The sequence below is a fragment of the Aulonocara sp. 'chitande type north' Nkhata Bay genome, linkage group LG15 (genome assembly GCF_057382095.1).
Source record: "Aulonocara sp. 'chitande type north' Nkhata Bay isolate Kocher_YH1m ecotype deep benthic linkage group LG15, A_spYH_male_GT1.1, whole genome shotgun sequence".
Classification (NCBI taxonomy): Eukaryota; Metazoa; Chordata; class Actinopteri; order Cichliformes; family Cichlidae; genus Aulonocara; species Aulonocara sp. 'chitande type north' Nkhata Bay.
This window is the reverse complement of record NC_141358.1, coordinates 23,435,941-23,460,330: the sequence shown is the minus strand read 5'-3', so window position 1 is coordinate 23,460,330 and position 24,390 is coordinate 23,435,941. Positions and strand designations below refer to the sequence as shown.

The 24,390-nt window shown below is 40.4% G+C and overlaps 3 protein-coding genes across 11 annotated transcripts in view; 2 read left to right on the top strand and 1 right to left on the bottom strand.

Moving 5' to 3' along the window:
* tatdn3 (TatD DNase domain containing 3) overlaps positions 1-4,670 on the top strand; it is a 6,110-nt gene extending 1,440 nt beyond the window's left edge. The window contains exons 5-10 of one of the 4 annotated variants that reach the window (XM_086265065.1): positions 901-963; positions 2,792-2,901; positions 3,311-3,366; positions 3,435-3,547; positions 3,638-3,718; positions 3,806-4,670. In XM_086265065.1, coding sequence (XP_086121191.1) covers positions 901-963; positions 2,792-2,901; positions 3,311-3,366; positions 3,435-3,547; positions 3,638-3,718; positions 3,806-3,940 — 558 coding nt within the window. In that variant the 3' untranslated portion in view covers positions 3,941-4,670. Of the gene's footprint in view, positions 1-900; positions 964-2,791; positions 2,902-3,310; positions 3,367-3,434; positions 3,548-3,624 lie in introns of all 4 variants that reach the window. The other 3 variants (XM_086265066.1, XM_086265063.1, XM_086265064.1) reach the window with 3 other exon arrangements.
* On the bottom strand, positions 2,438-9,394 carry spata45 (spermatogenesis associated 45). Of its 3 annotated transcripts, XR_015125150.1 has the most exons (3): positions 6,463-9,394; positions 5,272-5,351; positions 2,438-3,531 (listed from the first exon to the last, which is right to left on the bottom strand). XR_015125150.1 is itself a non-coding variant. In XM_086265069.1 (2 exons), exons 1-2 carry the CDS (start codon positions 6,701-6,703, stop codon positions 5,985-5,987), a joined length of 318 nt encoding a protein of 105 aa, XP_086121195.1. In that variant the 5' UTR covers positions 6,704-9,394; the 3' UTR covers positions 2,438-5,984. The 3 variants fall into 3 exon arrangements, 2 of the variants coding, with proteins under 2 accessions (XP_086121195.1, XP_086121196.1); XM_086265069.1 differs by having other exon boundaries at positions 2,438-6,061; XM_086265070.1 differs by having other exon boundaries at positions 2,438-5,351.
* Positions 7,463-24,390, top strand: flvcr1 (FLVCR choline and heme transporter 1). Of its 4 annotated transcripts, none has more exons than XM_086265061.1 (11): positions 7,463-7,630; positions 8,647-9,413; positions 9,880-10,024; positions 10,766-10,906; positions 13,602-13,669; positions 15,766-15,869; positions 16,790-16,900; positions 17,300-17,405; positions 17,734-17,845; positions 18,002-18,069; positions 19,904-24,390. In XM_086265061.1, the coding sequence occupies exons 2-11, from the start codon at positions 8,715-8,717 to the stop codon at positions 20,000-20,002; spliced, it is 1,653 nt and encodes a 550-aa protein (XP_086121187.1). In that variant the 5' UTR covers positions 7,463-7,630; positions 8,647-8,714; the 3' UTR covers positions 20,003-24,390. The 4 variants fall into 4 exon arrangements, with proteins under 4 accessions (XP_086121187.1, XP_086121186.1, XP_086121188.1 ...); XM_086265060.1 differs by having other exon boundaries at positions 7,463-7,891; XM_086265062.1 differs by lacking the exons at positions 7,463-7,630; positions 19,904-24,390 and adding an exon at positions 19,329-19,897 and having other exon boundaries at positions 8,045-9,413.

The following is a 24,390-nucleotide window of genomic DNA, read 5'->3' as shown; positions in this document are numbered from 1 at the left end:
TTCATGGCAGCAATTCAACCAGGTGCTTGAAGTATTCCTCAGAGATTTTGGTCCAAGATAGCATTATCCATCCAGTACAGATTTGTTGGCTGCAGATCCATGATATGAATCTCCTGTTCCACCGCACCACACCCTAAAGTGCTCTGTTGGATTGAGATCTGGTGACTGTGGAGGACATTTGCATACATGTTCAAGAAACTAGTTTGACAAGGATATACCAACCAGCTTGAAGCAACCATCAACAGACAGGCACACTGTGGTCATAAAGGGATGGAAATGGTCAGCAACAGTAATCAGAAAGGCTGTGATGTTTAAAGGATGTTCAATCTGTTCTAAGGTGGTGCAACGTGTCAAACCATTACACCACCGCAGACTTGAACAGTTAATACAAGGCAGGATCCATTTCATGTTGTTTATACCAAATTCTGGCTTTCTGTTTTTCAAATTTATTGTTGTTTAATTTTAGCGTCAGTTTTCCTTTCTTCGCTGACGGGAGCGGCAGCCCATCAGAAACAGAATGCTTATTAATCCCTAAGGAAATGATGTAATCAGACCACCATTGTGGTCTTCTGCTACGCATTTGCTTCAAGTATCTGTGAGTGCGTGTCTGTGTGCTCAGAGATGCTCTTCTGCACACTTTAGCTATAACAAGTGGTTGTTTGAGTTATTGTTGCAGCAGTCTGGCCATTCTTCTTTGATCACTGTCATTAACTTCACATTTAAACTCACAGAACTGCTGCACACTGGTTGTTTTCTCCTTTTCAGACTATTCTCTGTAAACCCTGAAGATGGTGTGGGAAATTTCCAGTAGATCAGTGTTTGCTGAATACCCAGAAAAATATTTTTTTAATGTTTTTTCTTTTTTAAACCTCACCTTTAATAAAGAAATATGTTCTACAGGATCTGGACGTCGCCCTTCCACACTTCTATAATCACAAAGAACGCCTGGTCGCTGTTGGAGAGGTAGACTTTTAACCTCTAACTGAACCTTATAATAATCTCTTTTATTAAACTATTTTTAATTTTTCTGCGGATTTAATAAAACATGTTTATATGTCTAAGCTAAACGTCTTTTTAAATTGACTAAGAAGTGTGCTGCATCTCAGACTCCATGAAATGGAGCTCAGTAGGAAAAAGTTTAACCAAAGTTTTATATAATAAATAATTCCATGACTGGAAGACTTCATAGATCATTTAAGTTATATCAGCTTCTGAAGGCTTAAGGGTGGTCATGGATTCAACTGTTACAAACACACACACTAACACACACTGTGTCTGCCCCATGTTAAAAAAATCTTTACATTGTTAACGTAACCTGTCTTGAAGCAAAGCAGATTAAACTTGTTAAAAGCCCCGATTTACCTGCTAATCTCGCTTGTAAGAAAAGGTTAATGCACACGGTCAGTAACAATCTTTCTCAGGCTCACAGACAGTCACACACACTAACTGCTCTCCAGCAGGCGCTGATGGTGCAGGGAATTTCTACATGGTCTCAATGAGGAATGTGTGTTTTTTCAGCACATTTCAGGCGTCACAGGGCTAAATCGACACTCTCCTACTGCTGTTTCCAGCTGTTGGATTAGGTTGGAGACGTAGAGCTCCATCCTCTGCTTCACTGAGCACATTTTAGTTCAGCTACAGTTTGAATCTGTAACCTTTTCCCTCATATCTGGTCTGGCAGTTTTTTCTTTAATCTGCGGATGCTTGAGTGGTTGAGGGTACTTTGTGGTTTTAGGTTGAGCAATCAAACCAGTTTGACTCGACTTCATTTGGACATAAGCTCTGTGAGAACTGACTCACTTGAGAGATGGCGACTTAAACCTCTTCCTTGCCAGAGGCTCATGCACCAGAGCAGGTGTCAGTTTTTAAGGTGGCACACACAAATCCAATGTAGCATTTGGTGCGCCTCATTTCTGTTTCTTATAGAAATTTCTTATGTTTCTTCTCTTATGAAACTTAATCAGTAACGATTCACTGACATAGATCAAAGTTGAGAGTTTAAAGAGCGAACCTGAGACCAAGGTTTAGTTTCTACCGTAGCATGCATAAACCCTTTGAATACTGAACTTGTAGATCAGTGCGTTAAATGTTTATGTCAAGTTAATGGTGAGCATTAAGATGCTAGTCTGAGTGTACCTTTTCAGGAAATGAAATTTTGATTAAATTTGTTCTAAAAACGACTTAAAATTTGGAACGATCATAGTGAAAAAGAAATGCAAAGTGATTCTGGTCTTCTAAAACTTTTCCTACATTAATAGTAGTCTGGGATGGGATGACTGATTAAAAAAAAATGTATTTATTTTTTACGATTTGGGCTTGGGGTGTGTAAGGTCCTACTTTCAAATCCCGGATCAGCCCCAAACTTTTACGTACTCTTAAAGGGTCCAGGGGATGAGGGAAATATCTAAAGGAGACGTGGGAGGCAAAATGGTTAAATTAAAGGGTTTTATTAATGTTTTTATTAGTAATTCAACTAAAAGAGACGGACAAGCCCTATCACATTTTAAAGAAGGAAAACGACAAAACCCAGTAGTTGGTCAATAAACTGAAAAGTAAGTCAAAAAAGGGTTAGTCACCGAAACACACTCCTCTCCACAGAGCAGGCCACCTACAAAACCCAACAAGGCTCTTTGGCACTAGACCTCACCTGTCTCTGGTCTTAATTGCTGATTAGAGTCAGCTGTGCAAAAAGGGTGGCACCTACGGTAGGAGAGAGCAGGACACACCCACACAAGTTCAATTTCACAGGAGGCCCTGCTAGGGCCATAACAGCCTTCTTTTAATTTTTCAGATTGGTTTAGACTTCACTCCCTGGTGCTCCCCGACTCAGCAGGACAGAGATGACCAAGTGACCGTCTTCATCAAACAGCTCAGCATCGCCAAGGAGCTGGACTTACCTGTGTGAGGACTAATTAAAATAGCTGTTGTTAGAGTTCAAATTCAAGTTCTTTCCCTTTTCACAAATATAACACAGGGTTTATATTTGTGTACTCCACTGTGTTGAATTCCATTGTTTCAAAGTGTTTGAACTTTTAAATGACGGATTTCATTTAACACATTTTAGGACCAAACAAGATCTTATAGCTTAAAGAAGTCCTAGTGCATCAAGACTCAGTGTAAACATGAATGAACAAATCATGCAGAGTCCAAGAATAAAAATATGAAGCTCACATTGAGCTTTTTACCCCGAGCCTGTGTTTCCCAGAAATAATCAAACAGTCAGTCTGCCGAGCATGCACAAGTCGCTAAGTGAAGGTTTTTAATCCACATAGAAGTCTGTGTAACGTGTCGATTGTGAATTTCTGTTCAGGAACGTCCACTCCAGATCAGCTGCTAGGGTCACGATTGAGACCATGAAGGAACAAGGTGAGTGTTAGATTCCAGCGAACCGTGCAGACATCTGAACGTTATCTCATGTTCTGTTTTTCTGTCAGGCATCAGCCGAGCTCTGCTTCATAACTTTGCGGGGAAGCCATCGGTCGCTCTGGAAGGTGTGAAGGCGGGCTACCTCTTCTCTTTTCCCCCCGCCGTCTGCAGAAGCAAACAGGTGAGATGAAAAATGTCGTCCTGTGGAAAAACATTTTTTAACATTTTTTGCTGAGTCACCTGAATAAACAGTTTTAGTACCGCCACACAGAGAGACAAGTTAATCAAGCAGATCCCATTGGAGCACATTTGTCTTGAGACCGACTCTCCTGCCCTCGGGCTTCACCAGCATGTAAGTTTTAAAGGCTTTAAAGTCATCATCATATTGAGACACAGCGCCACAAGTGCAGACATGTTTAATCTGTCTTTTGTCTGCCAGGTGAGGAATGAGCCCGCTAACATCATCCTGCCATGTCGCTACATCGCCGATGTTAAAGGTCTCCCTCCAGAAACTGTTCGGCTGGTCACCGCACACAATGCATACAGACTCTTCCCCAAAGCTAAAACACGCTGACAGTGACATGAGCGTGATTTCGAAATCCAAGGCTCACCCAGTGTGTGACGTCATGGAAAAGATAACTCCCTTTACTACTTAGGGGTGAATCAATTTTTTAATATAAATTTATTTTGCCCAAAACACCAGAATCTCAGGTTAAACCTCACAAAATTTCAACAACCACCAAACAGCTAAAACAGTAAATGCGAGCAGGAACACGGATTCTGCACAAAGACGTAAACACAAAGCGCGGACCTGCTGACGAATCAGTGAGATGTCGCCTTTCTCACCCGACGGCACGGACACGTTCGGGGCTGAAAGCGGTCGCGCTTTGTGTTTACGCCCTTTTTGCGCTGATTCTAAAGCTGTTAGTTTTATCTCTCTCCAAATATATTGACTGAACCAGCAGCAAAAGAAGATCCAAACGCTTCACATAAACAGTGTCATGAATTCACTCTGACTTTTGCCGTTTTGCTTCCACCACGATAAAATCACACTTCATGCACAGCTCTCTCTCTCTCTCTGTACTGTTTTCTGCATTATTCGCTTGCTTGTTACGCACAAGTCTACCGTTGTTTACAGCGCTGTCGGCCGCTGTTTCCCCCCCCCCTTCTGAACAAATTTAAACTTTTTAAATTATGCAAAACGCTTAGCCGTGTCTCTAATAAAACCTCTGTAACTTCAGAGGTAATGTTCATATGTTGATTAATGTTTTTCTTTCGTTTTTGATCTACTGCAGCATATTTTTTATAAAATCCCAGGCCAGGAAAATCACCTTCATGTTTTTCTGTGTTTTATCTTCAGCTACTTTGACACAAAGCCATCTGCTCTGATGCTCACACCTATATATAATATTTCTGACTGTCTGAGGCAAAATTTCCCAGATTCAAATCGAATCGAATTGAATCGAATCGATTCGGGACCTTGTGAATCGGAATCTAATCGATTCTAGAGATCAGTGACGATGCCCTATTACTACTGTCCGCCTCTCAGTGTTTCACTGCGAGGCTGTGAACTTTTTTAAACACGTGATGAACACTGCTAACGTTTGAATATCAGAAAGGTTTTTCTTTACTTTTGAGGGTTTTTTTTTTAAGTTTCACACAAGCTAGAAGCTTTTTGCAAAGTCTTGCAGATGATTTTAATAATTAATGAGATGTGTCTTTCTTGACCAAAGCGAGTGATGCATGGAAATTATTTTTTAAAAATGAGTTTTTAATTTCGGTACTGTCAATAACAAGTACAATCAAATCTTTTAAGACCTCATGTGCCATGATCTCCAGCGTATTTGGGGTTTTGTATCACGTCATATATTAGTTGTGAAAATAAAATATTGAAAGTTGCCCCACGTCTGGGTCCCTGGTGTATCTGCAGTATGAGCTCAGGTCATCTTCTAAGGCTGCAGCTCTCTAGACCAGGTGAGTTTTATCTGGAAGAGAAGAGACAGATCTCAGGAGTCAACAGCTGCTCATTTTCTTTTTGATCACTTTATAGAAAATCAAATAATACGGCTGTTCTCAAACTTGTTTTTCAAACAAGTTCTATTGAACATTAACAAAACAATACTTAAGTAGAATTTCAGTTAAATAAAAGCAAGAAGAATAGCATCAGTTTTGTTTTCCTCCATAAATCATTGATACAGCATAGTTCCACCTCATGTTTTTGATAAATATGTTTATGTCAGCCTGATCAAGACATGCAGCAATTAAGTGGTGCACTACAGATTTTAAACTTTAAGCCAGTTAACTACAGTACAAGTGGTAAATTTGCATTAGATGATTGCCTGGGTAAGTGATGTGAAACTCATTTTACTTTGTGGGCCACATACCATCAATTTAACCTTAAGTAGACTGGACTGGTAAGACCACTGCATCAAGTTTTTAACATCAAGCTAATAATAATACGCCTCGTTTTTTACTTTTCCCGTCTACTGTTAGAGAAAGGCATCAGCGTGGCTCCTAGGTGTAAGTAGATTAGTAAGGTGTTGTATGACACATTGTGGGTAAAATCTTTTAATGAGAAGGCTGAGAAACTGACCATGATTCAGGGTTGAGGCTCAGATTTAGCACGTTAAACAGCCATGCTCTCCTTTTCTGCAAAACCATCCAATGAGGTGGAAAGGACCTACTGAGGCTGGGTCTGTCAGCAAAAACATGTGGGCCACATGTTTGACAACAGCAGTCATAAAACAGGTGACCTGTAGGGTCCTAATGTAATGGCATGTGTGCAAACTATCTCTCATTACTAACATTTCATTTCTCTGTACTGTGGAGCAAATGAAGGTACTAAACAAATTTCATCTTTAATAACGTAATACGGGAAATTGGAATATCTGGAAAGTGGGATTCTTTGATAAACTAAATAACTGTGGATACAGGTTTGCTGTAGTTTTAAAATATTGAATCTTTCAGCCTTTTAGAATTTAATTACCTAATTAAATATTAATATCTTTAAAGTATTTGGGACAGACACACAGTTTCTCGTGTCCATATCAGATCTACAGAAACATTTCTGTAAAATCTTCAGAGAAGCCTTCTTACAGCCCTCCTCGAAGTGCCTTCTCTCCGGGAGCTTGATGGGGGCAGGCCGCTGGGTGCAGGCCTCTCTGCGCTGCGGTCCGCCGGTCAGAGCTGTAAGGAGAACCGAGCTGGACTTCAAGTGACTCCGGTAATGTCTCCTCTGTGATCTCTCCCAGCCCTGCCGGGGGTTCATCTCCACCTGACACCACGTCTCCCTGCTCTGATTCAGCTCCAGCAGAGCCCGATCCTCATACCCGGACATTACTTTTTATCTTTGTAGGAAGTATTAATGTGGACTAGATTTCCTTTCATAAATTATCCAAAGGTAAGCTGTGAGAATGCACTAGTTACCTGGGCAACAAGAAACCGGAAGAGGGGTCTCAAAGATAATTTATTAAGGGAGATGAGCCACTCTGTGCGAGCGAAAGTAGAACATCCCTCGCCTCGAGATTACTAGAATGTGGAGTAAGAATCCCACATCAGATATTAAATTTCAAATTTAGTCGAGGTGTGATCTTAGTTTCCTTTGGTTTTGTTTTATTCTTTAGTTGTCAGGCTTTCATAAAACACTGATACATGAGAAAACAAGCCTTGTACGAGATTCAACCTCAGGTATTCTACAGTCTGCAGAACCTGTAAAGCCAGCTGCATAAAAACAAAATAAATAAAACCAACCACTGTGTATAATTAACGTAGTTGTGACGTCCGGAGTGGACAGAAGTTTGATTAAGCCCACTGAGAAAGAACCTAATAATAATAACTGGGATATTTACAAGCTGGAGATTTATAAATGATTGCAAGCTGAATATTTACACATTGTTCAGTGAAGTCAAACAACACTGCACTGCCATTCATTGGAAAAGAAACACAGAAAGGGCTGTGAAATGTTGCTTGCTTTGCATTTTAAAGTCCAGTAAAGAGATCAGATGCGTGTAGATTTTACTGTAGGTGTGAATCACCTGTAGGATCAGACTTGTGATCCAGTCTCACTGGGTCACACTAGGATTAGAGCAGATAATGCTCAGCATATGGACAGGCTACTTTGAGTATATGGAACAGGCAGCGTAGCTACAGACTAAAGGAACACTGATTAGTTTTATATTTTTTCTATCAGTTCTGTTCATCTTTACTTGTATACCATTTACAGTATTAGAGGAAGAACCCCTGCAATCTGATAATCCCCATTAAGGTAGGGCTTGGCGACTGTGGTGAGGAAGAACACTGTTTTATCCACGTCTCCCATAGGCTCAGGGAGGCACAACCATCTGTTGTGACCAAAGAAAGAGGAGTGTAGACAGTGTAAACATAAAATCCACGAGAGAGTGGCCAAACATTAGTCGCATAGAGTAGTGGCATATTAGCAGCAGGAGTAAAAAGAAAAAGAAGGAAATGCTTAGTGCATCATGGGAAGTCTCCCAGCACCCTGGGCATACAACAGCATAAATATCAGGTGAGTCAAGCGTGCCTGCTCCAGCCCTGCTTTAAACAAAGCAGCCTCTACTTTGTTTAAAGCAGGGCTCTAAAAGTAGAGGGTGTGTCTATTGCTCCCAAACTGAGCTGTTTCCACGGGAGAGTCTGACAGTTTAAGGCCGTGTTTCTAGGAGCCGCTGACTATGGTACCGAGAGATCTCACAAGAAGCACAGATTACATGAAAATAACTCACTCATCTAATTTGGTAGAAATTAGAAACAGTCTAACATCCACAAACATTTAAATGATCTCGCGTTACTTTTTTGGTATTAGAAAGCAGATTAAAGAGAAGATGATTTAGTGACGAAACTGACTCGTTTTGACTTCCTAGCAGAGACTTTTCTTTACGTGTGCATCAGAGCTTCCACGGTTACCATTCACACATACGCCCAGACAGGCAGCACTACTAGATACTACTACAAGCTCATGCTGCTCTGCTATTGGCTCATCGTTATCGAAAGGCTTTGTGTCAGAGTCGGCTTAAAAGGTAGAGAGACGTATTGAAACCACCAGACAGGGAGAGAGAGAGAGAGAGAGAGAATCAAGTGTGTCAGACCGGGAGCAGCACGCTGTTTGACAGAAGCCGGGTATTGTTTTCTAAGGAGTGTTGAGTGTTCGAGTATTTTCATATTTAAGGATATGTAGTCAGCAGTTGTTCATATTTCAGTCATCTGCAGCTCAGCCTTCTTTTTCACCGGTAACCAAATGAGGAAACCTCTCTGTTTCCTGCTCAGCTCGCCTCAGTCGATCATCTCTGGGCTCAGCATCGCGCAAAAAGAGCAAAAGGCTGCGAACACGCATCATGGTCGCCGGTGAGCTCGTGCAGGAGCATCTGCGCGCGGGTACCGGCGCACCTGACGACATCACGGTCGGCAGGAAGGAGCCAGAGGACGAGGAACGGCCAAACGAAGCGGTGCACGCGGGCGGGGCCGGGGAGACAATCTCAAAGCGCGCGCAGGAGCTGGAGGAGGACAAGGAAGCTCCGCCTGATGAAAGAGAGGTGATGCTACCTAACGGAGGAGGAGGAGGAGAAGGCGAGGAGGAGGAAGAGAAAAGGCTGGAGACCAGGGTGTACGCCCGCCGGTTCGCCGTGCTGGCCGTTTTCAGCCTGTACTCCCTCGTGAACGCCTTCCAGTGGATCCAGTACAGCATTATCACCAACGTGTTCACGCAGTACTACGGGGTGACCAACGACAAGGTGGACTGGCTCTCCATCGTCTACATGGTGGCCTACGTGCCGCTCATCTTCCCCGCCACCTGGCTGCTGGACCGAAAGGGTCTGCGCTTAACGGCTCTGCTGGGCGCCGGCCTCAACTGCGCCGGCGCCTGGCTGAAATGCGCGAGCGTGAACCCCCAGCTGTTCGCAGTCACCGTCACCGCGCAGGTCATCTGCTCCGTGGCGCAGGTGTTCATCCTCGGCCTGCCTTCCCGCGTGGCTTCGGTGTGGTTCGGACCCCGAGAGGTTTCCACTGCGTGCGCCACGGCAGTGCTCGGAAATCAGGTCAGCGCGTGCGCGTGTCACAGATTATTGATAGGTTAGGTTTGTGTGGAGTTTAGTGAGCAGACCGAGTCAGGGGGGAATAGAGACGTGATTCTATTTTAGTGATCATTCAAAGTTTTTACAGCAAATGAACAACAAATACAATAATAACAGCCAAGAACTCACTGACAATTATTGACCCCCCAAAAATCATTGTACCCACGAACGAACAGTCTAAATTCCAACATTTTCATTACTAGAAATAGAGAAATTAGAAAAACTAGGGACCAGTGGAACATACTAGGACTAATAAAACCTAAGAATAGGCCTATAGTAGATGAAAAATAATTTCTTAGCCACAGCCAACTAATGGACAACACTATCATCACCAGATTATCAGCTCTTTATATGCTCAGTTTAGCAATAGTAATATTTGTGTAAGTAAATAATCTCTTCTTCTCTCTCTTCCTGTGCCTTTTATTTGTAGTTGGGGACAGCCATTGGCTTCTTGTTGCCTCCTGTTTTGGTTCCTAACACCCCTGATAATGTTGAACTCACAGGTCACAACATCATGATTATGTTCTACGGTACAGCTGCCGTCTCCACGGTCCTCTTCGTCCTGGCAGTGATAGGTACACATTTAATATCACACAGTCGCACGCTGGCTTACATTATGCAAAGCAGCATACGTTTTCTTGGTACTGCCAAATGTTTCAGTTTCCAGGGAGTGGTGCTCAAACTCAGACTTCTGTTGTGTACATGTGTACAGAGGCCTGCAGGTACAAAGAACACTGGCACACCTCTGCTTCCAGGTACACAGGTGTGCAAGTATGCTTTTGTGCATCTAAGGGCCAGGTTGTCTTCTTGAGACTAAGATTATTGTAAATATTCTAAAAAACACTAAGCATCCAGTTCAGGATCATGAATTGGGTTTGAGATTAAGATTCTGCATCATTCTGTAAAGTGGGGTTAATAGTAGGTGTCTTTAAATATCTATGACACCGTATGTAAACACACTGTTGAAACTGCAGCTGGTTTAAAACGAGCCAATCAAGAGTTGACATATTATCAAAGTTCCATTGCAGTAATTTCAGGAACTCCTGGTTTTGGCAGCTGACTTCCTGAAACTACCTCAGACTCTATAACAAATCTCTGATTTAACCTCATACTTGAATTGAGTCAAAAATAATCTAAATAAATAGTTTATAATTCAAAATGTGGGCTGTATGTACGCAGATGTGTATTATTTACATTTGATACCACATATCAATAATTTCCTAACTTTTCTGGTTCTTGTATGCTCACAGAGGCTCTGATTTATTTTCTTCTCACATAAAAGGTCCATGACTTCACTGTTTCTGCCTTTTCCACAGTCATAAAAGACAGACCTCCTCTCCCTCCCAGTCAAGCACAGGCTGTCTTACCAGACTCCCCTCCTGAAGATTACTCTTACAAACAGTCCATCCTCAACCTGGTGAAGAATAAAGCCTTTGTCCTGCTCCTCATCACCTATGGCAAGTGTAAAACACCTGACTTTTACATTGTTTGTCTTTATTTTTGGTAACATTTTGGAGACTCTTTCAGGTCAGCAGATCTAATACATTACCATTAGTCAAAACAAACCCTGGCCACACTCAGCATATTCAGCCCTGATATTTCCTCCAATTATTTGATATGATATGAAGCAGATTGCGTAATACTACGATCATTACCTATGTTATCCGGACTTACGGCCTATGCTGTTATCATCATGATGAATAGTAGCAACTTCTTCTCACCCACCATTATCACCTATACAGATTATCATTACAATGTCACAACCTTATCACTATAAAGTTACTCCAGATAGCAGCATTACCCACAGTACTGCTACACATATTTTCTTTCATTTGGTATGCTTTCTTTTTATGCTAGAATTACTTCTCTATGCACACCTCTGTTTCTGCATTCTTAGAAAACAGCTGACCGCTGTCTCACTTTTGATAAGCTCCATTAAACAAACACTGTGGCACCAAGGTTGAATTTCATAACCTTTTTTTGCTAGTGTGTAAATTTCAAGATGCTTGGGGCGATTTGTTCTAAAAAGAGCAGCACTGGGATACTTAAATAATAATAACTGGATATGCTAATGATAACTGGGATGCTCACTTCATCTTCTCTCCAGGTGATATTTGAAGAGTCATTAATAAAACATTGTCTGAAAATCACTGAGGGTATAAATCACATCCTTTATAAAGAGTATGAGTTGAAACCCTCAAGAAAAAGGTACAGGGTATCAAACTGTTATCTTACATGATGTGTTTTCCTCATTTGTCCAAGACAATTTTCCCCTAAAGGAGACAATAAAGGCTAATCTAACACACACACACACACACACACACACACACACACACACACACACACACACACACACACACACACACAAACAGAGCTGTGCATTTAGTAATTTTCCATCAAATAAACATTAACTTCTAAAGTCGCAGCAATTCATTCTTGTGCTTTGTGAGTGAAATCAGTCTGAGGCCTCTGCATCAAGCACAAAGTATGCACCCTACATGAGTCCTACTGCACTGGCAAGAGGACATTGTGGGCTTTGTAGTGATGCATCCTATCTGAGGGTTGGGCTAACAGATCACATATTTTCTAAAATCATATCAGATTGTTTCTTCGATATGGGGTGCGTTAATTAAGTTTAGTAGGATTTCAGAAATATACATCAGTTTTACCCTTTTAAAACTATTCCGTGTCCTTGGCAGTGTACGTGGATAAATGACTTGCTAACTCTTGGTGTCAACCTACGTCCCTCCTTCAGGAAGCTGAGGAAAGAGTGAGGTAGAAAGGATTTTGCTCAGAATTGTAGAAGGAGAATCAGACCTATTGTAGTCAGAAGAGGAAGTGGAGGAGGGTAGGAATTAGAGCAAGATGGTGAAAGTGCAGAGGAGGCTGTACAAGTTATTGCAGAGCCTGAGCAGAGAAAAAGTGACAGCACCGTTATGGGTAAGAAGCAATTTGTAACCCAGGGCTTTAAAGCTTTTTGGGATTACAATGTGTACACTAAACACACACACACACACACACACACACACACACACACACACACACACACACACACACACACACACACACACACACACACACACACACACACACATAAATGTAGAATGCATAATGAGCTAAAATTTAGCTTACATTAAAAACTTTTTTTGATTTCTGTCATTAGTAATACATTTGCTAAAAGTACATTAAAGGTTGGCTCTGAGGGGAAAACAATAATGCCCTCTGGAAGGTGAGACCTCTCTTAAACGGACTGCAACAGGACTACATCAGTGCTACATCAGTAGCTGAGGAGATGTCCTGTTCTCCACTTTGTGCCAGAGAAACCAAATCCCACAACTTCAGCCTAACATACACAACACTTCGTATCAGTAATAAACTTCAGGTATAGTCATTTCCTCAAAAGTTAGTATTCCCTCCTCTGAGCTTTCCTGTTTTGCTGTCTGGCCCTTCTCTACCTCGTCTCCTGACAGCACTAAGTCTGAGTCCCCTTTCACAATTCTGAGTGAAATCCTTTCTGCGTCACTCATATCACTCTGTCATGTCACACATGATCAGTGGGAGATATGACCTAACAACCTTAGTGATAATCAGGTGTGCAGAACGAAGTTTAAGCTAAAACTTCTTTGTTAAAATCATGCTTTAGTCTTCAGACATGTTACCTTCACCTAACTGTTGATGTCCATGAAATAAAAATACATTTTACCAGAAACCCACACAAAAATGAAAACAATATCATTACATTAAACCATTCTGCAGTCAAGCAAGACCAGATGTCCTTTACATAGGACTAAAAATAAATATTTTTTTTATTTTACTGTCACATATTTCTTTCAACCACAATACTTATATTATATAAAAATAAATAAATATCAAAAACTTTGATATTTTGCTTTTTTTTGGGGTCTCAGAGGCTCAATGAAAGAAGAGCTATAACATCAATTTACAGTACATCACTACTACTAATGCTACTTTTACTGTTTGGTTCTTATTTTAATGTCTGCTTTGGGTGTTTACATTCAGAATTATACTTATTATTTATTATTTATAATTATAAACATCCAATTCTAGCTCAGTCATAATCCTCATGGATTATTTCAATTGTAAGCTAAATGCAAAACTGTGCTCACCTTTGCCTTTGCTGTCTGTCTGCAGGTATAATGACTGGCTCCTTCTACTCTGTCTCAACACTTCTCAACCAGATGATCATGGCCTGTTATGAGGTAAAATCATCCATCCGTCCCAGCTGAGACTGGGCAAGATGACTCTGGAGAAGTTATGAGTATCACGAGGTCATTTTAGAAATGCCAGTTAACATAACATGCATATTTTGGGACTGGGAGTTATCCATAGCACCCGGAGGCAAACCAAAGCAGGAACAGGGAGAGCAAACAGACTCCACACAGAGAGGCCCCACAGAGCATGTGAGGCAGTTAGTGCTAACCGCTGTTACACATTACAGTACAATAATGTAGCAGACATCCATGACTACAAACACTCATCACAATCAAGTTGATTTGATTGTGAAGAGGTTGTTATTAATAATTAACATAGTAATCGTTATTCTGAGCTCTTAGCTCATGACGATCTTCACAGTTTTGTAATTTTGATCAGGTTGATTGGTTCTGGTGTCATTAAACTGGTCAATGGATTGCTCACTAGTTTGATATACTAATAAACATATTAATAAATCTTGTGCAGACATTTTGGTGTTTGCACAAGATCAAGCCCAATAACTCTGGAAACCCACTGGTTTGAAATTTCCATCTTACTTATTCTGATACTTTTGATGTTAAGAAGCTCTTTCGTTTGGTAAAAGCGCTGGAAACTTGCAATCAACATGCTTACTTACTTATTGGTAAGATAACTCCGTTTTCTTATATAGCAAGATGTTAAGTAATACCACACAACCTACTAACTTTATTCATGTTTATCTGGCTTTTTTACTTAGGCTAATAACTGTGATGCATCTGTTTTTGTTTTGATGCTTTTGAGACTTCAAGAAACAAGTAAAAGCCACCTAGAGACCAAAGTTGGGGAGTCATGAATGTGAGACATAAATGCTTTTAAAAATAACCCAAACAATAACTGGTGACAGTCAACAAAGCTAAACATCTCTCCTCCTTGCATACAAGTGTCTAATATATATACCGATTTCCAACCTCTACAACACAGAACTCAATAGACTCTTTAAACATAAAAAACGCTTAAATTACACATAAAACCATCTGATATTGCACTTTAATATCAGCAGCTGCAGTTCTGTGTGTACTGTATTTTGAGCCAAAGGGCAAAGTGAAGCCTTCAGTTCACTGTTTCTCTTTGATTTGACCCTCATGTTCTTAAAGGTTATGATGAAAAGAGCGTGAGTGTGGACGCAATGTGGGTAAAATACTGTCATCATAGTGGAAAATTGTTACTCTGTCAGCACATATGTGCTCCACTTCGACCACTGTAAACCATGTTTGTGTCATTTATGTTACTCTGGTGAATGTAAAATGCAGATAAAACAGGTGTTAGAAAACTGCAGAGTGGATGGAGAGGCTGAGAGGGAGAAATATACAGAGAGGTTATTGAGAAAGCAAAGAACAGAGCAACTTGTGACGGCTGCGATGAGACACGAGGTTATTGTCTATGGCTCTGAGTTCATTAGCTGCTTTCATGCATGCCTGCATCCCACCATAACACACACACACACACACACACACACACACACACACACACACACACACACACACACACACACACACACACACACACACACAAAGCTAAATCAACAGAGAGCGGGCTGATTCAGTCACTTTGAAAGACTCATGTCTTTTTTTCTCTGTCGCCATCAGACACTGTACACACACTGAGTGATGGAAAAGCTGATGCTCATTCAGCTGCTGCTTGTCTCAGCAATACAAACACACACACACACACACACACACACACACACACACACACACACACACACACACACAGATCCTCAACCTTACATGACCTTAAAAAACTCTCCGTCTCTTGGCTAAACTGTTAGATGACTTTGCAGCCCTCTCCCACCAGAAGCATTTTAAACCTCTGACCCCCCTCCCCCCAGCCTCCAATTAACAGCCATCATACTGACAAAACATGTGACTTTTTTTTAATCTCCACCTGCAACTGAGATACTGTATGCTCAGTTTAAACGGAGGCTAATGCCTTTGAATCAGCTGTCTGCACTGTGGCTCTTGTAACCTCTCCTCTCCTCTTCTCTCCTCTCCTCTCCTCTCCTCTCCTCTCCTCTCCTCTCCTCTCCTCTCCTCTCCTCTCCTCTCCTCTCCTCTCCTCTCCTCAGAACCAGGAGTTGAATGCTGGTAGAATCGGTTTGACTTTGGTTGTTGCTGGGATGGTTGGATCTATCCTCTGTGGCCTTTGGCTGGACCGCACAAAGTTGTACAAGTAAGCGACACTTACACACTTACACAAGCTATAGATATAGTTTATGTTATAGGCTGGTGTCAAAAATATGACCCATCAGCCTGCAGGATGGTTTCTGGATGGCAGAAATATTAGTGTATTTTGCACATCTTTAAGAACGGTGATCCATTAAAGGCAGAAAGACTTCCTAATAACAAAGACATTACCTTTGATCTGGCAAAGGACACTGAAGTAAGACTGTTAAACCAAGGAGCTGTGCCAGTGTGTTTCTGAGGGATATTACAAAAGGTTGATTGATTTAAGAAAAACTGAGACATATTGCTGAAAAGTGAAAAGTGTTTTTTCAGCGGTTATTATACACTGCAGTGTATAATAACTGCTATGGCATGCTATGGCATGCTATGGCAGCCTCCTCTGCTCACTGGACACTGCCACAGCAGCATTTGCTTGAATTATAAGGTCTATTTCACATTCAGCACTTTTGAATGTGTTTGAGAACAGGCTCTGAACCAACGGAGGAAGCATTTTAAGGTTGAGACAGGAAAAAACCCTCCCCAGAGAGCTGACATAACATTACTAAAATATTAATGTGAACTGTAGCAGTAAGATTCCCCTTCATGACAGCTAAGACCAGGCTGCATACTTTTGATCATATAGAGGGATATCAGAGTTGTTTCATATGTCTGACACAAAGAGTGGTAATCCCTCAGCCAGGAGGGCAGGTACAGTAAATTAAAGCAGTCAAACACCTGCCACTTTGGCCATGATTCAGTTTCTGCAATTAAAGCTCTATTTTAATGTTTTCTCATAGTTTTTGTCAGTTTGTTTTGGTCTGTGTGGGAGAAAAAACAGTTTGATATGTTGAGAAGTATGAAGGCTGTGTTTGTGCTTGGTGACCATAGTACGGGGGCTCTCATGTTCGCGCTGTTGCTTTTTCACAGGATCACCACACTGATCGTGTACATCCTGTCGTTTGTGGGCATGTTGGTCTTCACCTTCACTCTGGACCTCAAAAACATCCACTTGGTCTTTGTCACTGCTGGAGTCCTGGGGTAGGTCCAGCTGTTCTTAAGAAGCATTAAAGAAATATATATACATAGAATATATTTAGTGTTATAGTTATATTATTTAATAACAACAACAAACAAACCAACAGAGAACAGGCTTTACCTTCCTTTTAAACTGAGTATACAGATCTCAGTTACAAACTGATTAGCTGCTTTTCATTTTGCAGGCTCTGTTGCTGATGCTAGTACGTTAAATTAGCTTGTTTGCAGGCCACACATCTTTCAGTGTTTTTTGTTGAAACACACCCCACCCCTAGGGAGATACAGTGCCGATGTTTACATGTAAATACCAAATGAAAATACATATTCTTGCACATTATGTAGATCAGGTCATTGGATTTTGTTTTGACTCTAAACCTCGTTTCTGTGACTTCTGTGTTTCAGGTTCTTCATGACAGGTTACTTGCCACTGGGCTTTGAGTTTGGAGTGGAGATCACCTACCCTGAGTCTGAGGGAACATCATCAGGACTCCTCAATGCCTTTGCTCAGGTACTCCAGAAGCTGTGCAACACTTTCTCATACTTAAGGAGCGCCTTCTATTTGCACTATGGGCCACATCTGCAGTAAGAAAACATAAGATTGGACCTCTTTCTCCAAACAGCTTTTGATTCCTCTAATAATAAAACATTTTTTTATCTGAAGCATTTATTTAAAGAAGCTAAATATTATTTTTCATTTTATACCTTTTGGCTACAAATTTTCCACATCTTCTTATCACTTTGCCAGTGATCAGAGACTGGAATGTTTTTTAAGGATGTAATGTACTTTATTAGCAATTGTTGCTAACATGCTATGTGGGTGTTTACTTATCTTGCAGATATTTGGGATTATTTTCACTCTGATTCAGGGAAAACTGACCACAGACCATGGCCCACTGTCTGGAAATCTCTTTCTCTGTGCCTGGATCTTCCTGGGAATAATTCTTACAGGTAAGCAATGTGTGTGTGTGTGTGTGTGTGTGTGTGTGTGTGTGTGTGTGTGTGTGTGTGTGGGGGGGGGGGGGGTTATATGGATGTCACTATGTGTTCATGTGTTCATTAAATGAAATATTAGATTTCTAATATTTCATGATGTTTTGTTTTCAGCCTTAATCAAATCAGAACTGAAAAGACACAATGTGAACATGGGAGCAGACAGCAATCACCTGAAAGCGGTAAGTCCTTCCAGGAATGTTTCAACTAGATTAAACAGTTTAGCTAAACAGTAAAATAAAATATTAGTATTATAAAATGTAACCTAATAAAGTTCTTTGCCTCTTGAAAGTAGAGTCTTTATCCGGAAACAAACAAATGTAAATTCACACGCTTACAGAAAATAAAAATTATATTTTTATTGTAATGGCAGAAAAGTAGCAATAATTGATAGTAAATGGAAACCATTCACAGGCACCTTTCAAAATATCTCTTTTACATTATGTTGTTGGCTTTCTGTGTCCTGTACAGCTGACTGTATTTAGTTTGAGTGTCTCTTTGTGTGATATTTTAATGTGACCTTCAGAGGTGACAGATTCTTGAACCTTTCTCTACTTTCCCTGAACATTGAGTCTCTTTTTGTTTCTGTTCTGGCATTTAGCCTTGCAAATTGTCCTCTAAGCAGACAAGGCTTTAAAACCCTATCTTTCGCACATTATCTTGCTGCCAGCTGGTTGTTTCTAATCATTTTGCTTAAAACCCTTTAGACAAGCCAGGCCTTTAAATCTGTTTAAGGACTCTCCATTCAGTTGATAGACCACCTTCCCACCATCCTGCTGAGTCACAGTTGAAGCGCCCTTTAGAGACCCGAGTTTATTCAGGCTCTCCTTCGTTGCTTTTATCACGTTTGAAGTTTTTTTTTTAAAAAATGGTTCACACAATCTTTTGTAGGTTATGAGGTTACCACAATTTAATAAATGCAAAAAATAAAATAGCAAAAATGATTTGTCCAACTGTTCCTTTGCTTCAGGGGTCACAAGTAATGCCTGCATGTTTTTATTGGTGCCATCTGGTGGCAGTGTTAAGAATAACGTTTTAGTAGGTGCTAAATAGAGCACAGGACTGTGCCAGCTTCAATCAGAACAGAGATTTAATCACACAAAATCTACAAATAGTAGATAATAAATTACATAAAGAGTAATGCTGGATTTGGATAAAACCCTGAATTGCCACATTTCTGAAATCCACAGCTCAGAAAAACCTAAAACCATGAGAAGAGATGTAAATAAGGAAATTGTCACGGTCTGGCTAGGGCAGACCGTATGTTGCAGGGAAGGACTCAAGCGCAGACCAAAATGAGATGTGAATAACAAAACAAGCCGTTTATTAAGGCAAGAAATGAGGGTACAAAATAATAGGGAATCGATGAAAACTAAACAATGACCTAAACTGGGTGAACTAAAACGAAACATACAAAACTCTAAACATAACAAACTGACAGGGATACCTGGAGCGGAGACATAGGAAACAACGGAGCAGTACAACGGACGACCTGACAAAGAATGACTGAGAACACACAGACTAAATGGACACAGGAGGATAATGAGGGAAGTGGCAACACATGGGAACCCAGCTGACACATAAACATAATTACGTCACAGGGGGAGAGTAACTGAACATGATGAACACAGACACACCAGACCTCTTCACAATAAAACAGGAAACACAGTGAGATATAGACATGACAACCTGAACTGACAACATAAGCCACAGACATGAAATACATGAAAAGCAGGGGAGACTTAACATAGTGGAAACACGAGGGGAAAATAACTAGAAACACCTAGGCATGATTATGATGAACTTAGGAAACCTGAAGGCTACATAAACTAAACACAAAACGCTGGGTCAGCAGACCCAGGATCATGACAGAAATATCTTATAGTTACAAGAGTCACAGGAGTTGTTCTTTTGTGGGTTATTTGGCAGTTACTAGAAAAAGCCCAAAAAGAGATGTGTGCATCAAGTCTGATTAATTACATTACAGTTCATTTTGATTTCTTGTTTGTGTCCCAGCTTACTACTGATTGTCCTGGAGACTGCCCTTCAGAAAAGAAATCCAATGGAGACAAGATGGAGCCCTCAGTCAGCTTCTCTCGTGAAACCTCACTGTGACCTGCCAAGTCACACAATCACAAACAAGTGAGACTATCTCCCTGCTCCCGTGGGAAACAAGTTGGCATCAAATACCTACAGCAGTACCTGCTTTTTGTTGCCAAAAATCTCCTCCTTAAAACTTGGAAAGTTGAAGGCGCCGGGCGTGAGCCAGGTCTAATTAAAGACAGCCACAATCTACAGGTGATTTAGGACAGGTGTCTCATGGATGGGATCGGTTAATGTTGTAACCAAGCTGCCTGACTCCTTTCAAAGCTCCTGGAAAGATTGTTGTACACTGACATGCAGAAGACACTCCATTGCACTTTACTTGGCTGTAGGTAAAGGCTGGCACTCTTAGCTGGTTAGTGAAGGAAAACTGGCTGGAACCCCCCCCGCCAGTCCCAGACGACTGTGACACTGGTTCCTGTAACACTGCAAGAGAAAGCGAGCAGAGCAATCTTGTTCAGTTTTATACTGCCACAGATGTTAGGCCACCATTTCCTGAGTTTACTTGAATTATTCTTTGAAGCTCTACTCTAGATGTGAATCTCACTGTAAATATCTATTAAATTTTTTTACATGGCAGTAATCAAAAGGTCCTTTGACTCAGATTAACTCCTGGAATCTGTTTCAAACCTGCTTCAGCAAAGAATACGGAACATGTTTACTGTTTTCTATAAAGCAGCATGAATTGACTGTGTATAAAGGATGGATGTAGGCACTGTGACATCACCAACCCACAGTTTGAAACCTCAGCATTAGCAATTTGGAAGCTTCCACGCCGTGTTTCTTTTGGAGTCAGAAGTGACCATATTTAGATGAGAGGGTGGGGTGCTAGCTAGGGCTCAGCTAACTTTCGTTAGCAAACTGCATCCATAAAGTGCACAGGTCCACAAACACTGATCCTAAATAGTTCCAAGTAAAAGACTTCAAATTATGAAAATAATAATGAATATTTAAGTTTCACGGACAGCTTGGATGGGCTTTTCCACACAGACAGCCATTAAAAGTCTTTCACAAAGCATCGGCACAATGGAGACGTCAATTTAGGGAAGTTGGTTTAAAAGATTCAGTTCAATGACATTTTATTTATACAGCGCTAAATCACAACAACAGTCGCCTCAAGGCGCTTTATATTATGAGGTAGACCCTAAATTTATACATACAAAGCGAAACCCAACAATCATATGACCCTCTATGAGCAAGCACTTTGGCGATAGTGGGAAGGAAAAACTTGCTTTTAACAGGAAGAAACCTCCAGCAGAACCAAGCTCAGGAGGGGCGGGGCCATCTGCTGCGGCTGGTTGGGGAGAGAGAAGGAAGACAGGGTAAAAAGCATGTTGTGGAAGTGAGCCAGAGATTAATAACTAGTATGATGACTAGTATAATGCAGAGAAGTCTATTAACACATAGTGAGTGAGAAAGGTGACTGAAGAAGAAACACTCAATGCATCATGGGAATCCCCCAGTAGCCTATGCCTATTTTAGCATAAGTAAGTAAGGATTCAGGGTCACCTGGTCCAGTCCTAACTATATGCTTTAGCAAAAAGGAGAGTTTTAAACCTAATCTTAAAAGTAGAGATAGTGTCTGTCTCCCAAATCCAAACTAGAGCTGGTTCCATAGTCGAGGGGCCTGGCAGAAAGTTACTTGCCTGTGTGGCACACCTGTGAAATAAAGGAGCCACACCCTCACTTTAAGCCTTTAACTTTATCCAGATGGATGGTTATAGCTAAAAAGAAACTCAGCTCTAGTTTAGTTGTCATGGTGGGAGAAATTAGCTTCGCCCAGCTGTTTCGTGTAAATATGTTATTTTCATGTCATGCTGAATTTGGGCATTTCAACATGGGCGTCTCTGGGAAATGACTCGTTTTTTGCGCCAATGGCAAGTGGCCAATCAAGGAATTGCACTTCTTTGCTAGATGATGTCTAAAAATCACCATGAAGACCTCATTGCGTTTAACTGTAGTTTCTTTTTACCGCAGCATTGTGTATAGATGTGTGCTGTTTTGCTGGACACATTTAAAGCTCCAGTGACATTTCATGGTGACTGAATGCACCTACTTGCTACGTCCCCCCCAAAAAGGTTCAATAGTTAAGGAAATGAATAATCCCTGAGCACTGTACCTTCTTTCTTCTGTTTACACACAAAGATAGTGTAGGATCAGAACACTTGATCTTAGAAGCTCTTTTTATAGAGACGCACACAATCATATCCTAATGTGAACACATGCAGTCACAAAGAGCAAATAGTTTAGTTATCATTTGGAGGGAAGGCGAAAGCTGATGACATGGTAACTCGGCGGTAATATCGCTCAATAAAACAGATTGTGGAACTCATAAATATGTGACAAGTGGAATGTGCTGCAGTGTTTTCCAAATTTGGACCAAACAGAATGTAGCGCACAGTTCAGCGCACAATTTTAAACACAGGCACAACTTTAGGCCTTTTTCTGAAATACATGATTTCAGTTTTAACTCTATCCGTTATGCATGTCATGGCTGGTCGAGCTGCCGTTTGTGGGACGAGGAAAGCAGAGTGGACAGGAGAAGCACAAAAGTTTGACATCTGAATATTCTCAGTTTAATATTCCTACTGTATCCATAAAAGTTTTTCTTTTTCCTTTTAAAGTCTTGCATAAACGCAGATACTTTGGTCTTAGCTGACACGTAGCCTTGTTTCATGTTTGTGTCCAAGCTCGTAAACCTTGTAAGAAACACATTTGTTTTCACTTATTTTGACCTCATAAGTCCTGGTCTATAATGTGAAATGCATGAAGTCAGACTTCGATTCTATTTTTACTTAAAAATTGTAAATTAGAATAAATAACAGACTTATTGAGTAAGTCTCATTACAAATGTACTAAATAGGATGCAACAAAGCACAACAAATCATATGCACCAGGTGGCCTCTTCAGTAGATGTGCCGCACTTGTCAACCTTAGGGCTAATTTGTTATGGCTACTCCTCATACTTGATCGGTAGGAGGGCTTAAAAAAATCGGGCTCACCATCACAGACATTTACCTGTCCATTCTTGTGTTCTTTTAATTCAGCTAAGAACTGAAAAGATGTAGAAAGAGAGCGTTTGTCTTCCTCCTATGTGCAAGATTTTTTGGTATAAACATTTATTTTTCTGCTTTCTGCTGCAATCTCACCAACTCTTCACTCCAAGAGGATTCATGTCAGTTGACAGGGTCTCTTTGTTTTTCTGGAATTTGTAAGTAAATAAATATTGATTGACAATTACATATTGATACCACAACCTCAAACATTTTACTTTTTTATACCCTTACCTTTGAGATGGTAGGGTATTTCTCCAAACAACTGTTAAATCCTCCGTTAAACCTTTCTTTTTTCTCAGAATCTTTAAAATACTTTTATTTTATGCATTTTTCCTGTTTTCTGGCTTCTTGTTAATCAAGATATGTTTTGTTTTTTTACTTTTTCTGACTCACTGATGTTTGTCATTTTTATAAACTACTAAAAGGTTTTATCTGGAATATAATTTGATTTTATTTATTTTCAGTCTATTTATTTTCCTGTGAGTATGTTACAGAAAACAGCACTTAACAATTACAATGATGAGGTGGTGAATAACATGGCCTTGTAGTCTGAAAAGACTTCAGCCTCTGGGGTAAAAGTATTTCATATTTTGTCAGCCATATTTTACACTGTCAACATCCAGTTTTGAACATTTCTTCATGGAAATAAATTATGTGAAATCAGTAAAGCATTATATGCTTCCTTTGTCTTGGGGATACTGTTTGCATTAACTGGGTCACTGGATTTAGTGGCTATTTTATATCAGCATTAGAAACAGTTTTTATGCAGCAGATGTTTTTAATGCTTTTGCATGATTGACAGTTTCTGTTTTCTGACATGTAAAAATCAAGTAGTTGAGGGTAGTTTGCGACTTTTTGTTCTCCCACACAAGTTTAATCTTTAAAGGCTAAATAGACCAAAACAAGCTGCTGCACATCGCACTGCATTGAGCCCCTAGCTCACTGGTATTCTCTCAAATGGTCAGCCAAAAGTTAAAAATAAAGAAAACTGGTTAAAAATTTGAATTTTTGCAAATGTGGAGGACTATTTTTTTTTATCTGTGGATGGATACAAGAGATGTACATAAAACTTTTACCGGATTTTTTCTTGTTTTGGGTCTTTGTAGAGAATTCTGTTTTGACTGTAACAAAAATATGAATAATGTCACTTACCCGTGAAACAAGGATGTATATTGTAAATCTCAATGCCAATTATTGTTGAATATTTTCAAAGAAATAGCACAGTAGCCGAAAGTAGCTTTTATTTTCAAAGAACTTGTTATCCAGACAAGTGAAACTTAAAATAAGAAACACCAAGAAAATATCTTGTTTTTCTTCACTGTCAATAAAAGCATTTTACTGTAA